At 41.2% G+C, this 16,326-nt stretch overlaps 2 protein-coding genes across 2 annotated transcripts in view; both read right to left on the bottom strand.

The window, feature by feature from the left end:
* The window catches only part of LOC123464831 (ATP-binding cassette sub-family C member 4-like), an 891,549-nt gene that overhangs the window by 623,979 nt on the left and 251,244 nt on the right, over positions 1-16,326 (bottom strand). The window lies entirely within an intron of this gene.
* LOC102412565 (ATP-binding cassette sub-family C member 4-like) overlaps positions 1-16,326 on the bottom strand; it is a 169,597-nt gene that overhangs the window by 140,691 nt on the left and 12,580 nt on the right. The window contains 1 exon segment of the mRNA XM_045162457.1: positions 2,159-2,383. Coding sequence (XP_045018392.1) covers positions 2,159-2,383 — 225 coding nt within the window.

The raw sequence follows: 16,326 nt of genomic DNA on the forward strand, positions 1-16,326 counted from the left end.
GACCTGCCCCAGCCTGGAATCCATGGTCAGAACAAACTATGGCTACAGGCTTAGCAGCCACTCCATTTCTAATACCCAATCTGATTCCTCCCCAGGACCAGGGATTAGGAGGTGGGGCCTGAGCATGAACCATGGAAGTTCAGAGGGGCCTTTCAGAGCTGCTCAGCAACACCAGCTGTGCCCTACAGAATCAGCCCACCTGTAACCTGAAAAGAAGTGTCTTGTTTCTGCACCCCAGCAGGACTCTAGATGCAAGGCTGTGCGTGAGGAAATTTGTCTTTTCCAGGTTTCTGGAATTTCAAGTTATGTCTATGTTATAATCCCCATAAGTCCTGACTTCATATAGGGCCAACATTTAGGTAAAATCAAGGCAGTAAATGAACTTCTTGGGAGATATTTACATTTACATAAGCCAGTGTGCCAGGTCAGATCACATTTCCCAAAGGCAAGATTCCAAAGTGTGGTGGGAAGAGGAAGAAACACAGGTAGACAATGGCTCACCTATGCAGCAGAGTGAGCTTTGAGTAAACCATCACCTTACCCCTAACTTAAGCTTTCACAACACGGTTCAGGTAAAATTTCGCAACCATTATAAGAGTTAAGTATGATCTGGAAAGACAAACATTTAGCCAATTTGTGGGGAAATCTGAGTATCCATCTCCTAAATGGTTAAAGACGCAACAGAATAACAAAGATGATGATAAATGACAGTGAAGACCTCTGACTGCAGTTTGCGGGCACAGTTGCAATTTCCACATCACCCAGAAGGAAAGCAGCTCAGATGCTGTTGTCAGACAAGACAGTGAGATGCCAGGTCCCCAGTTTCACACAATCCTGAAAAGTACAAGACTCTGCTCAAGGAAAAATGAGAAGACATCTCACTTCCTGCTGAAAAAAGTATTCTGAAGAAGCAGAAGCTCTAGATAAGCAGCAGCCAGGTAAAGAAGCAATATTTTCAATTTAAGCTGCTTGGTTTTGTCTTTCAATGAGGAGTTTATTTATTAATAAAAACTGCATATGTTTAAGGTTACAACATGATACTTTGGTATAAATACACACTGGGAAATGGTTACTGTAGTAAAACCACTTAAAGTATCCACTACCTAATATAGTTATCCAATTTAACATGTGTGATGAGAACATTTAAGATCTACTCTCTTTGAAAATTTCAAGGATACAATACAATTAAATAAGGATTTTTTTTAAAACAGTCTAAGGCAAAGACATATCCAGGATCAAGTTTATACAGAGCCCTTCAGCTCTTGACACTGATATATCTGTGGCAATACCTTTGTAAAGATACCTGAAAGCCTCACTCTTTTTATACCAGTTTAGACAAGGGTAAACTATGGAGTAATTTCATGTCATTCCTCAATACAAAATCACTAAACACATTAAATCAGTTCTTATTAAAACTGCTATAATACATACTAAAAATAAAAGGAAATATTGTATTAAAATAATTTAAATGAAGAGCAACAAATTATCTCTAGAATTCATAAAACAATGTAAAATTTCAAGTTTCATCTCAAATATTCTATTTTATTTCATACAATTAACAAAAATTATCTATAAAATCTAAGGAGTGAGTCTATATGTAGCATGAATTCTCTTTATATTTTTCCCTAGCAAACATAATTATATTGAATATAATTAGATGGGTCTTTTAAAATTAGAATCAGTCCCTTTATCAAATACATTCTCTGCTCTTAGATCTAGTTTTATAGATCCAATCTCTGAAGCTCACTTTTAAATACAAATTTGATGTACCTGAAGGTATTAATGAATGACAACAAAAAATTTCCATAAACAGCACTATGGGATTGGGCATGAAGACATTGAAAATCAACTTGATACTTTTCATACTTATTCTTGAATATTAATTTAATATTTTACAGTACAAATTTAGTGGTTATTATGTGACAGCCTATGGCTAAAAGTTGCCAAGGACAGTCCACACGATCTCAAAAGAAAACTTTTCATTATTTATTGGTAAAGTTTGCTTCAGCAACAACAAACTTGGCTTGATGCAAAAGCAAACTTCTCTAGGAAGGTGTAAACAATCCCAGTTACAAAATGTGTAATTTACAGAGAACTTTCCCCAAATGTTCCTGATCCCTCAAGAGAGGAACACACCGTGGTACCGAGCGACACTCACCTTGCGGTAGATCATATGGCACACGGCTACTCTCAGCCTCATCCCCACGCGCTGCATGTGGTAGAAGCACAAGTGATGCAGAACAGCCCATATGAGCATGCAGGTGCTCAGCCCTGCTGCATAGCCGTAGGCTTCGTGCAAAGCGGCAGAATCATTGGGATCATAGTTTTCAACATAACTAATAATTTTCCCAAAAAATATGGGCAGAACCACCTTGGTGCCTTCCTGAAAGGAAAAAAGCCTTAATTAGAGCTACAAGTTATGCCAATTTTTCTTAACACAAACTTTACTTTTATTATTAGCATGTTAAAAAGCCATCTTGACAAAATGCTACACTCATTGCTAATCTAAAGGAAAAATACACAGATTCACTATTTCCACTAAGACAACCAGACAAAGTTTTAAGGTAAGCCAAAATTTTACATTTAAAGACAATAAAGCCTTAGTATTGGGTTGGCCAAAAAGTTCTTTTGATTTTTAAGTAAAAATAAGAGATACAGTTTTCATTTTCACCAAGAACTTTGTTGAACAACATATTCAAAATTCTGTTCCACTATCTTCTGCCATTTTTCAGGCAACTTCATAATTCCGTCTTCCCAAAACTTTATATCTTTTTGAGCAAAGAACTATTTCAGGTGCCTTTAACAGTCTTCTGGGGAATTAGAATTTTTTCCATTAAGAGAATTTTGTAAAAAACAAAATAAATGGAAACCTGAAAGTGCAATGTCTGGTGAATATGGCAGATGAGTCAGAATTTCCAGGCCAGCTGTAACAGTTTTTGCCTGGTCATCAAAGAAATATATGGTCTTACATTACGTATTTGCTGTTGACTAATTCCAACACTTATCATCAAGAGCTGCTTTAAGTTGACCTAACTGGGAGAAGTACTCATTGGAATTAAATGTTTGTTTTTCCAAAAGGAGCTCACAATAGAGGACTCCCTTCCAGTCTCACCCTATACACATCACCTTCTTTGGATGAATACTAGACTTTGGTGTGGTTGGTGGTGGTTAATTTCATTTACCCCAGGATCTCTTCCATTCAGCATTAGTGTACATTATTCACTTTTCATCACCCATCACAATTTATTTTTGAAAAGGAGCATTTTATTAATAGTTACATTTCAGTAGACAATGGTATGCAGAAATATGATTAAGAAGGTCTTTGTATTTCTCCTTGCTCAACTTAGATGATCATGATGGTGTGATTACTCACCAAGAGCCAGACATCCTGGAATGTGAAGTCAAGTGGGCCTTAGGAAACATCACTACAAACAAAGCTAGTGGAGTTGATAGAATTCCAGTTGACCTATTTCAAATCCTAAAAGATGATGCTATGAAAGTGCTGCACTCAATATGCCAGCAAATTTGGAAAACTCAGTAGTGGCCACAGGACTGGAAAAGGTCAGTTTTCACTCCAATCCCAAAGAAAGGCAATGCCAAAGAATGCTCAAACTACTGCAAAATTGCACTCATCTCACACGCTAGTAAAGTAATGCTCAAAATTCTCCAAGCCAGGCATTAGCAATACATGAACCATGAATTTCCAGATGTTTGGGCTGGTTTTAGAAAAGGCAGAGGAACCAGAGATCAAATTGCCAACATCTGTTGGATCAAAGAAAAAAAAGAGAGTTCCAGAAAAACATCTACTTCTGCTTTATTGACTATGCCAAAGCCTTTGACTGTGTGGATCACGACAAACTGTGGAAAATTCTGAAAGAGACGGGAATACCAGACCACCTGAACTGCCTCTTGAGAAATCTTTATGCAGGTCAGGAAGCAAGTTAGAACTGGACATGGAACAACAGACTGGTTCCAAATCAGGAAAAGGGGTATGTCAAGGCTGTATATCATCACCCTGCTTGTTTAACTTCTATGCAGAGTACATCACAAAAAACGCTGGGCCAGATGAAGCACAAGTTGGAATCAAGCTTGCCGGGTGAAATGTCAATAACCCCAGATATGTAGATGACACCACCCTTATGGCAGAAAGGGAAGAAGAACTAAAGAGCCTCTTGATGAAAGTGAAAGAAGAGAGTGAAAAAGTTGGCTTAAAGCTCAACATTCAGAAAACTAAGATCATGGCATCCAGTCCCATCACTTCACAGCAAATAGATGAGGAAACAGTGGCAGACTTTATTTTGGGGGGCTCCAAAATCACCGCAGATGGTGACTGCAGCCATGAAATTAAAAGATGGTTACTCCTTGGAAGAAAAGTTATGATCAACCTAGACAGCATATTAAAAAGCAGAGACATTACTTTGCCAACAAAGGTCCGTCTAGTCAAGGCTACAGTTTTTCCAATAGTCATGTATGGATGTGAGAGTTGGACTATAAAGAAAGCTGAGCACTAAAGAATTGATGCTTTTGAACTGTGGTGTTGGAGAAGACTCTTGAGAATCCCTTGGACTGCAAGGAGTTCCAACCAGTCCATCCTAAAGGAGATCAGTCCTGAGTGTTCAGTGGAAGGACTGGTGCTGAAGCTGAAGCTCTAATACTTTGGCCACCTGATGCAGAGAACTGACTCATTTGAAAAGACCCTGATGCTGGGAAAGATTGAGGGCAGGAGAAGGGGATGACAGAGTATGAGATGTTTGGATGGCATCACTGACTCAATGGTCATGAGTTTGGGTAAACTCTGGGAGTTGGTGATGGATAGGGAGGCTGGCGTGCTGCAGTCCATGGGGTCGCAAAGAGTCAGAGATGACTGAGCCACCGAACTGAATTTAACTTTGGTGGAAACCAATCATCAAAGTGATTAATATAACCAAGATGGTGCAATGACTTTCAATGTTTGTTTGTTTGTTTGTTTTGGATAGTTTGAGTATATTGGCTATCTCCCATATGATATAACATTGTTGTTCTCAATTAATGTCTAGATTTGATCTCTATCAACTTTAACTGGTCTACTCGACTGCAAAACATCACACACCAAGAAATCTCCAGCATGAAACTTTTTTTTCCTGTGTTGGGTCTTTATTGTAGCGTGCAGACTTCTCTATTTGGGAAGCACCAGCTTAGTTGCCCTGAGGTATGTGATACCTTAATTCCCCGACCAGGGATCAAACCCGTGAGCCCTGCATTGGAAGCAGTCTTAACCAGTGGACCACCAGGGAAGTCCTCTGATGAGTTTGATTTTGATAGCTCTCTTCAGTCTGTACAAAGTTGAAGAACCCACAAGAAGAAGAGAAGGAGAATTCAAAATTCAAAATATGAAGCATAACTAAAATGCATTTTCTGCTCAACTAACTAGTGCCTGATCAGATTATTTACAGAAAGCTGAACCCATCTCTCAAAAGGATGTGACATAGAAGCCCTAAACTTCTGTCTTGTTCTACACACATGTTCACAGGCTATAATACCTGCCTTACCTTCCACAAGGTCACAGGAGATTTCATCTACTCCAGAGAAAATAAGACTGTTTAGTGGAAGAATTATGACTAAGATGACCATATCAGAGTGATGACCAGTTCTCAAGAACACAAAGGCTCACTGTTACATTTCCAGCAAGCTCCATCATTCACACCTGGTGGCACTAAGAGCTTAAGAAGAGCCCCTCATAGATTTTAAAACACAGTTTATACAGTTTCCTGAGATAGAAGTCTAGAGACTTACACAGAGAAGCAAGAAAGTCAAACTACACATGGCCGTCCCAGCCCAGATATGATCAAGGGCAGCCCAGTGCTGCAGGCTACAAACCTGGGGCTCTCCACCAGAAGCCCAGTGGTAACACCTGCCATCCCAAAGTGTCCTAAAACTGTGATTCTCTTTGGGAATCACTGCTGTCTGTTCAGTTCAGTAGCTCAGTAATGTCCAACTCTTTGTGACCCCATGGACTGCAGCATGCCAAGCCCAAGAGCCTGCTCAAACTCATGTCCATTGAGTCAGTGATGTCATCCAACCATCTCATCCTCTGTCATCCCCTTCTCCTCCTGCCTTCAATCTTTTCTAGCACCAGGTTCTTTTCTAATGAGTCAGCTCTTTCCATCAAATGGCCAAAATATTAGAGTTTCAGCTTCAGCATCAGTCCTTCCAATGAATATTCAGGACTGGTTTCCTTTAGGATGGACTGGTTGGATCTCCTTGCAGTCCAAGGGACTCTCAAGAGTCTTCTCCAATCAGATCAGATCAGATCAGTCGCTCAGTCATGTCCGACTCTTTGCGACCCCATGAATCGCAGCACGCCAGGCCTCCCTGTCCATCACCAACTCCCAGAGTTCACTCAGACTCACATCCATCGAGTCAGTGATGCCATCCAGCCATCTCATCCTCTGTCGTCCCTTTTTCCTCTTGCCCCCAATCCCTCCCAGCATCAGAGTCTTTTCCAATGAGTCAACTCTTTGCATGAGGTGGCCAAAGTACTGGAGTTTCAGCTTCAGCATCATTCCTTCCAAAGAAATCCCATGGCTGATCTCCTTCAGAATGGATTGGTTGGATCTCCTTGCAGTCTAAGGGACTCTCAAGAGTCTTCTCCAACACCACAGTTCAAAAGCATCAATTCTTCAGCGCTCAGCCTTCTTCACAGTCCAACTCTCACATCCATACTTGACCACAGGAAAAACCATAGCCTTGATTAGACGGACCTTTGTTGGCAAAGTAATGTCTCTGCTTTTGAATATGCTATCTAGGTTGGTGATAACTTTCCTTCCAAGGAGTAAGCATCTTTTAATTTCATGGCTGCAGTCACCATCTGCAGTGATTTTGGAGCCCAGAAAAATAAAGTCTGACACTGTTTCCACTGTTTCCCCATCTATTTCCCATGAAGTGATGGGACCGGATGCCATGATCTTTGTTTTCTGAATGTTGAGCTTTAAGCCAACTTTTTCACTCTCTACTTTCACCTTCATCAAGAGGCTTTTTAGTTCCTCTTCACTTTCTGCCATAAGGGTGGTGTCATCTACATATCTGAGGTTGTTGATATTTCTCCTGGCAATCTTGATTCCAGCTTGTGCTTCTTCCAGCTCAGTGTTTCTCATGATGTACTCTGCATATAAGTTAAATAAACAGAGTGGCAATATACAGCCTTGACGAACTCCTTTTCCTATTTGGAACCAGTCTGTTGTTCCATGTCCAGTTCTAACTGTTGCTTCCTGACCTGCATACAAATTTCTCAAGAGGCAGATCAGGTGGTCTGGTATTCCTATCTCTTTCAGAATTTTTCACAGTTTATTGTGATCCACACAGTCAAAGGCTTTGGCATAGTCAATAAACAGAAATAGATGTTTTTCTGCAATTCTCTTGCTTTTTCCATGATCCAGCAGATGTTGGCAATTTGATCGCAGGTTCCTCTGCCTTTTCTAAAACCAGCCCAAACATCTGGAAGTTCACAGTTCACATATTGTGAAGCCTGGCTTGGAGAATTTTAAGCATTACTTTACTAGCATGTGAGATGAGTGCAATTGTGCGGTAGTTTGAGCATTCTTTGGCGTTGCCTTTCTTTGGGATTGGAGTGAAAACTGACCTTTTCCAGTTCTGTGGCCACTGCTGAGTTTTCCAAATTTGCTGGTATGTTGAGTGCAGCACTTTCACAGCATCATCTTTCAGGATTTGGAATAGCTGAACTGGAATTCTATCACCTCCACCAGCTTTTTTCGTAGTAATGCTTTCTAACGCCCACTTGACTTCACATTCCACGATGTCTGGCTCTAGGTCAGTGATCACACCATTGTGATTATCTAGGTCGTGAAGATCTTTTTTGTACAGTTCTTCTGTGTATTCTTGCCATCTCTTCTTAATATCTTCTGCTTCTGTTAGGTCCATACCATATCTGTCCTTTATCGAGCCCATCTTTGCATGAAATGTTCCTTTGGTATCTCTGATTTTCTTGAAGAGATCTCTAGTCTTTCCCATTCTGTTGTTTTCCTCTATTTCTTTGCACTGATCGCTGAAGAAGGCTTTCTTATCTCTTCTTGCTGTTCTTTGGAACTCTGCATTCAGAGGTTTATATCTTTCCGTTTCTCCTTTGCTTTTCACTTCTCTTCTTTTCACAGCTATTTGTAAGGCCTCCCCAGACAGCCATTTTGCTTTCTTGGCATTTCTTTTCCATGGGAATAGTCTTGATCCCTGTCTCCTGTACAATGTCATGAACCTCATTCCATAGCTCATCAGGCACTCTATCTATCAGATCTAGGCCCTTAAATCTGTTTCTCACTTCCACTGTATAATCATAAGGGATTTGATTTAGGTCATACCTGAATGGTCTAGTGGTTTTCCCTACTTTCTTCAATTTAAGTCTGAATTTGGCACTAAGGAGTTCATGGTGTGAGCCACAGTCAGCTTCTGGTCTTGTTTTTGCTGACTGTATGGAGCTTCTCCATCTTTGGCTGCAAAGAATATAATCAATCTGATTCTGGTGTTGACCATCTGGTGATGTCCATGTATAGAGTCTTCTCTTGTGTTGTTGGAAAAGGGTGTTTGTTATGACCAGTGCATTTTCTTGGCAAAACTCTATTAGTCTTTGCCCTGCTTCATTCCGTATTCCAAGGCCAAATTTGCCTGTTACTCCAGGTGTTTGACTTCCTACTTTTGCATTCCAGTCCCCTATAATGAAAAGGACATCTTTTTTTGGGTGTTAGTTCTAAAAGGTCTTGTAGGTCTTCACAGAACCGTTCAGCTTCAGCTTCTTCAGCATTACTGGTTGGGCATAGACTTGGATTACTGTGATATTGAATGGTTTGCCTTGGAAATGAACGGAGATCATTCTGTCATTTTGAGATTGCATCCAAGTACTGCATTTCAGACTCTTTTGTTGACCATGATGGCTACTCCATTTTTTTCTAAGGGATTCCTGCCTGCAGCAGTAGATATAATGGTCATCTGAGTTAAATTCACCCATTCCAGTCCATTTGAGTTCGCTGATTCCTAGAATGTCCATGTTCACTCTTGCCATCTCCTGTTTGACCACTTCCAATTTGCCTTGATTCACGGACCTGACATTCCAGGTTCTTATGCAATATTGCTCTTCACAGCATCGGACCTTGCTTCTATCACCAGTCACATCCACAGCTGGGTATTCTTTTTGCTTTGGCTCCATCCCTTCATTCTTTCTGGAGTTATTTCTCCACTGATCTCCAGTAGCATATTGGGTACCTACTGACCTGGGGAGTTTCTCTTTCAGTATCCTATCATTTTGCCTTTTCATACTGTTCTTCTCCAATAGCATAGCTCAAAAACATCAATTCTTTGGCACTCAGCTTTCTTTAGAGTCCAACTCTCACATACATACATGACTACTGGAAAAACCACAGCTTTGGCTAGATGGACCTTTGTTGGCTGTTACTCAGCTGTCTGTTACTCAGTTATTTGATCCTAACATCGCTGCAATTACAGGAGGAGTTATAGTAATGTCACCCACCTAAAAGAATACTGATAAATGCAACAAATACAGCAAAAAAAAGAGTGCAAAATAAAAGCAGGTCATTACTGCCTAAGTGTCTGGGTTTATCTGCTGAGAGAAAGTCTTTAATAACCCAGTTGAGCAAGCAGGCTCATTAAGGAGTAATGCCAGTCCATGGTCTATAGCTTCTACTCTTCTGTCTATTCTTGATCCTAATCCTCAACTAGTGAGTAATAAAACAACAGAGAAAATCTTCACTATCAAACTTAAGACTAACCAAATTAAAACTTTCTGGATAAGCAAGCACAAGATCAAAAGTTGTTCCCCAAAACTCTTCATCTTTAACATCAGTCCAAGTTTGATTTTTGAATATTCTGTACACAAACCAATTGAGAATATAGTTCTTACATCTTCATAAGAATTCTTCAAAACTATGAAACCATGATTTTTAAAAAGAGTCCAATATAAAATGACAACATTCAATCAAGTTTCTACAAGCATCTCAGGGTCTCTGGGGCAGACATTTCTAGGTGGAGTCCTTGGTATTCAGCCTCCTGATAGCACTTGACTTTTGGACCCCATTTCCCACTTCTTAGTGGAACTTCTCACAGGGTTAAGTGCTAAAATTTCCCTAGTCAGTATAGTTTCTCCATTACATTTCCACACTTACTTAAAAGGTTTCTTACCCAACTCCACCAACTCTGCTTCATGAGAAAAATTAAGAAAACGAAGAAAACAGAAACAAGCTATATCAGACAAAGAAAAAAATGCTTGAGTGAAATATATAAGCAGAAAAAAATGAGCTTGTGGGAAAAATGAAGGGGAAATTTACCTTCAGAAATGGGGGAACAGGTGACAAACAGCAGAGCTGAGACAGATCCAGAGCTAAGGAGGAAAATCAGTGAATCTGGGAAAATAATAACCATTAGGATGCTAAATATAACTTCACTCCTCCTGACACAGTGGTCTTCATCCTGACTGCATCTTAGCATCACCTGGGAGGGGTTAAGAGCACTCTGAGGCCTGAAACCAAGCCTCCAAAAACTGGTTTAGGTTCAACTGATAAAAGATGGACCCTGAAGTTCCCTCTCCCTGGAAGATTCTGGATGTAGAATCTAATCCCATGTAAGCATCTGCTATTCTCCTGCATCATCAGGGCATCTGGGCCTGGAGAGGCCACAAACTTGCTTTGAAGAACTTAAAAGTACCACAGAGGGTTTTAACCCAAGTTCCATGTTACATATCATGCTTCTAAGAAAACTCCTTATGAACCCAAACTCATGAGACTTCAATGATGAAATTCAGACCTTCCATCTAACATCACAGAAAAAAAATAAATGTTTATAAAATATTTTATTTCCAAAATAAAAATATGAATCAAAATTGGTAATGTTACATCTAAAGGGGGGGAAGAATTAGAATGGAACAAGTATACCAATCTTCTTTAAAAATAGCCTCTTTTATTGATTTGAAATTGGAATTGTGAAAACATTATACAAAATTGTAATTATAAAACAATCAAGTTTTCAAAATCAATTGCTTAAATTTCAGAGTAAAATGAAACAAAAGCTATATCCATCCAGTAGATTGGCAAAGTTATACAAAAAAGATGCTGAACTTCACTCATTATCAGAGAAATGCAAATCAAAACCACTATAAGGTACCATTTCACGCCAGTCAGAATGGCTGCAATCCAAAAGTCTACAAGCAATAAATGCTGGAGAGGGTGTGGAGAAAAGGGAACCCTCTTACACTGTTGGTGGGAATGCAAACTAGTACAGCCACTATGGAGAATAGTGTGGAGATTCCTTAAAAAACTGGAAATAGAACTGCCTTATGATCCAGCAATCCCACTGCTGGGCGTACACACTGAGGAAACCAGAAGGGAAAGAGACACATGTACCCCAATGTTCATCACAGCACTGTTTATAATAGCCAGGACATGGAAGCAACCTAGATGTCCATCAGCAGATGAATGGATAAGAAAGCAGTGGTACATATACACAATGGAGTATTACTCAGCCATTAAAAAGAATACATTTGAATCAGTTCTAATGAGGTGAATGAAACTGGAGCCTATTATACAGAGTGAAGTAAGCCAGAAAGAAAAACACCAATACAGTATACTAATGTATATATATGGAATTTAGAAAGATGGTAACAATGACCCTGTGTACGAGACAGCAAAAGAGACACTGATGTATAGAACAGTCTTATGGACTCTGTGGGAGAGGGAGAGGGTGGGAAGATTTGGGAGAATGGCATTGAAACATGTATAATATCATGTATGAAACAAGTTGCCAGTCCAGGTTCAATGCATGATACTGGATGCTTGGGGCTGGTGCACTGGGACGACCCAGAGGGATGGTATGGGGAGGGAGGAGGGTTCAGGATGGGGAACACATGTATACCTGTGGCGGATTCATTTCTATATTTGGCAAAACTAATACAATATTGTAAAGTTTAAAAATAAAATAAAATTTAAAAAAATAAATAAATGCTAAAAAAAAAAAAAAATAAAAGAGCAGCTACAGAAAAAACAAAAAAAATATTTGAAAACACATTCCCTGTGTGATATGCCTATCTAAGAACAATATGAACAGCAACAAAAACAACAAAAAAAGCTTCCAAAAGTCACATTATGTTTAATAATGTTGATACTATAAGATTTTTAAATGACTAATTATGTTGGTATCATCGAGAACTGGGATTAAGTGAAGTTACTCAGTCGTGTCCAACTTTTTGTGACCCCATGGACTGTAGCCTACCAGGCTCCTCTGTCCATGGAATTTTCCAGGCAAGAATACTGGTATGGGTTGCCATGCCCTCCTCCAGGGGACCTTCCCAACCTAAGGATTGAATGTGAGTCTCTTGCACTGCAGGCAGACTCTTTACCATCTGAGCCGCCATTAGGCATGGCAGAAAAGAAAATAGATGATGATGGGAAAAGAGATACCAATCTAAGAGTAAAAAGATAAAGCAAAATCGCTACTGTCCTGAATCTGATTTAGATTGGAAATATCCATATAAACTCAGCGTCTGTTTACTGTAAACAATGTATTCTAGCTTTATCCAATGAAAAACCTGAGAAACAATAGCCAACCCAACAGCAATGAGCACCCGTAGTGCCCAGACCATAGTCTCTAAATACCATTTCCCACTAGAAGGAGCCAAGGGCTGCTTGGAGAAATTGAGATTCCAGGGCTGGAGCAAATTTGTACTTAAGGATGCACAGCTTTTTGTGTGTATAAAGATAAACCAGAAACATGATGTCACACCAGAAAGCAAAAAAATTAGCAAAGATGTCTACAGTATACACAAAAGACAGGAGTCCTGGGAAGAAACCTATTCTATCCTTAATGGCAGAGGCTGGTTTCACAAAGGGCTTAGAAAACTCATTGCTGTTTACAGACCATCATGCAGAATAAGAACTCTTGAGAAAAGTCACTTCTAGAAGCCAACTTTTCTGAACATTAATTAAAAGTTTCACTTCTAAGCAGAATTTTTAATTTTTCACCATGATGAAGGCAATCTTTTTTAAAAAAGTAGTCACCTCTTTCCTTGACTTATTAAAGAAAATGGATTGAGGGGGATTGGAGGATGAATGAAATAGGTGAGGGAGATTAAGAGGCACAAACTTCCAGTTATAAAACAAATAAGTCGTGGGAATGTAATGTACAACATAGGAAATATAGTCAATAACATTGGAAAACTTTGTATGGTGACAGAGGGTAACTAGACTGATCTGGGTGATCATTTTATAATGTACAAAAATATTGAATTACTATGCTGTACACTTGAAACTAATATAATATTGTAAGTCAATCATACTTAAATTTTTAAAAAATAATTTTTCAATGAGACAGTAAAAATACAGTGTTTTTTTTTAAATGAATTGAAAAGCATCACCCTCATATATGTCCCAAGGTCATCACTGTGGATATTACTGACATCCGATGGCTCATGCTCTCAAGAATCAGCAGGGCAGGTCTGCTCTGCAGGTCCCCATCCACTTGGCTCAGTGACGTCTCCTACTCTCCCTTGCTGTGTGGTGCTCAGTGGTTGCTCTGAGCCCACAGTATCTCTGCCACCAGCAGCCACTCCTCAGCCTGCCGGGTTTAGCAGAAGTGAGGGACACATGGAAGAAAGGGTTGGGAAATAAATGCTAAGACCACTCAGCTATTGGGGAACCAGCCCTGAGTCCAGGTACAAAGCCCACTTTGGGACACAGAGGGTTCTCTTTACTTCCTGCCCATCAGCTGAGCTCCAAAGTGAAGATTTACACAAATATGTGACTTCCTATAGCCTCTACCTAAAACAGAGACAACCAGCAAAAGTGACCTTGGATAAAGGTCAGTGATTACAGAAAGCTGGCCATTTCTAAGGTTGCCAGGAAGAAGACATAAACCCTGGCCATTCCTCCCTGCTCAGGGGAAGGGAGTGAGTGAACCCACAGAGGCTCTTCAAGGTCACCCCATTTACACAATGGCAGGTGAAAACTTCATCTCTCAGAGAGAAGCCCTGATGACCTGGGGTGGTGGTCCAGGAAGAGCCTTCAGGCTCCTCTTCTCCACCCTGAGGGCCCCAGGCAGGCAGAGACTTGTTCTCCCCAACCAAGTTCCCCATGGAGGTACACACAGGGGCCAGGCTTGCTGGGCATTCCCTGGCTGTTCTGTGCTAATTAGGGGTGACCTGCATGTGCTCCAGGTTGAACATTAGCCTGGTACTTGTTTCCTCAGCATTATGATCACTCCTCATTTCTCACAGGACAGAGGTTTCACACTTTGAAATCCTAATCCCAAAAGCCTTGCCCTGGACTGGCATCACCTGCCTCTTCCCACTGGTGCTGCCAGGAGGGTTTGCACTGTTGTTGGTCACAGCACTGTCTGGGAACCATGGGTAATCCCTGAGTCATCCTGTGCACCAGAGGAATTAAAAGAGAGCAGGAGGTCACAGGGTAAATGTGTTCACATTTTAGAGAATCCTGAGTTGAGTTTAGATCTTCTACTATCTAAAATTATCACCACTTAGGGATGGTAATGAGGGGATCCATCTGAATACAGCATGATGTTGCTTCTGGCATCAACATCCTAGTCAAATTTGGCATCCAGGGGACATGGACACCTGAACTCCACCCTCATTTATGATCCCAAATCTGACTTCCTGACCCAGGAAGTTCTTGGCATCCTATTTATTATGTTTAGACAAAGTTCAGGATGCATGTGTCTGATACCATGAATACAAAGCTCTAAAGACAAGCCTTTCTGACCCTAGATGACCTCTCATCTAGGGTCAGATGAACAAAGATGAACAGGCTTGTAAGTCAGACAGCCCGAGGTGGAACCTCAATTTGTTCTTTATGCTCTGTGATCACAGGCATCCCATGTAACTACTTGGACTTAGAGTCCTCTCTTATAAAATGGGGGTAATATGAAACCTACAACTTCATTGAGTTAGTCCAAGGAATAAAAGTGATATTACACATACAGTGCTCATAGCAGTTCCTGATACATAACTAATTTTGAGTACTTACTATTGTTACTCAGTTCAGTCCAGTCACTCAGTCGTGTCCGACTCTTTGCGACCTCATGAATCGCGGCATGTTAGGCCTCCCTGTCCATCACCATCTCCTGGAGTTCACTCAGACTCACATCCATGGAGTAGGTGATACCATCCAGCCATCTCATCCTCTGTCATCCCCTTTTCCTCCTGCCCCCAATCCCTGCTAGCATCAGAGTCTTTTCCAATGAGTCAACTCTTCACATGAGGTGGCCAAAGTACTGGAGTTTCAGCTTTGGCATCATTCCTTCCAAAGAACACCCAGGGCTGATCTCCTTCAGAATGGACTGGTTGGATCCCCTTGCAGTCCAAGGGACTCTCAAGAGTCTTCTCCAACACCACAGTTCAAAAGCATCAGTTCTTCAGTGCTCAGCTTTCTTTACAGTCCAACTCTCGCATCCATACATGACCACTATTGTTCCTACTGCACTACTAATAGTACTGTTGTTGCCACCACCATGACTACTGAGTATGAGCCCCTGTTACTGCTACTAGAACTTCTAGTACTACAGAGGATGAGCTCCCTTGTTTTCAAGGTCCTCTACTTCCCACTTCTCTTCCATGACCGCCCAACAACCAGGCTCCTGAAAGAGGGGCCTGGGGCTCTAGGCTCTACCAACTGACAACTGACACAGCCCCCAGGCCTGGCCTTCCTGGATCCCCAGCAAGAAGTGTTACTAGGGCTGGACAACTTTGAAATCAACACCACCCCACCCTTCACAAGGCTCTGCAATATCTCAGTGGTCAGAGCCTTGTCTAAGGTGGCACTCTGCCACACACACCTGTTCCCACCCTCTGGCACAATGGCCAACCCACCTTTGTCATCAATGAGAACTCTATCTCCCAGGACCACCCAGTCCCCTGGGAACTGACAGATTCTCTGTCTCTCCAGTTGTGTGGGGTAGACTTCACCTGCCCAGCTCCCCACTGCCTGCAGTGCCCTTTAGTAAACACAGCCTTTAAACAAGAGCCATGCCACCCACCTGTAAACCACCTTGCCCACCCACCTTACCCCCAACACAATGGACTGATGACAACTCACACCTTCTCCACCTAAAACACCCCTTTCACAGCAACTGCATTTTCCATCCCTCCTGCTCCCACACACTCACAGCCCACCCGTGTCCCTAAGGCAGCGCTAAGGGACCATGGAGAGCATGAGCCACCCAGGGGGGTCTGCAGCAGACCTCCAGAAGGCTCAGCCAGAACAGGGAGGCTGACGGCACTGAGTCCCCAGGTGGATGTGTCTCACTGTGGGGTCTTGACTCAGGATC

The sequence above is a fragment of the Bubalus bubalis genome, chromosome 13 (genome assembly GCF_019923935.1).
Source record: "Bubalus bubalis isolate 160015118507 breed Murrah chromosome 13, NDDB_SH_1, whole genome shotgun sequence".
In the NCBI taxonomy this organism is placed as follows: Eukaryota; Metazoa; Chordata; class Mammalia; order Artiodactyla; family Bovidae; genus Bubalus; species Bubalus bubalis.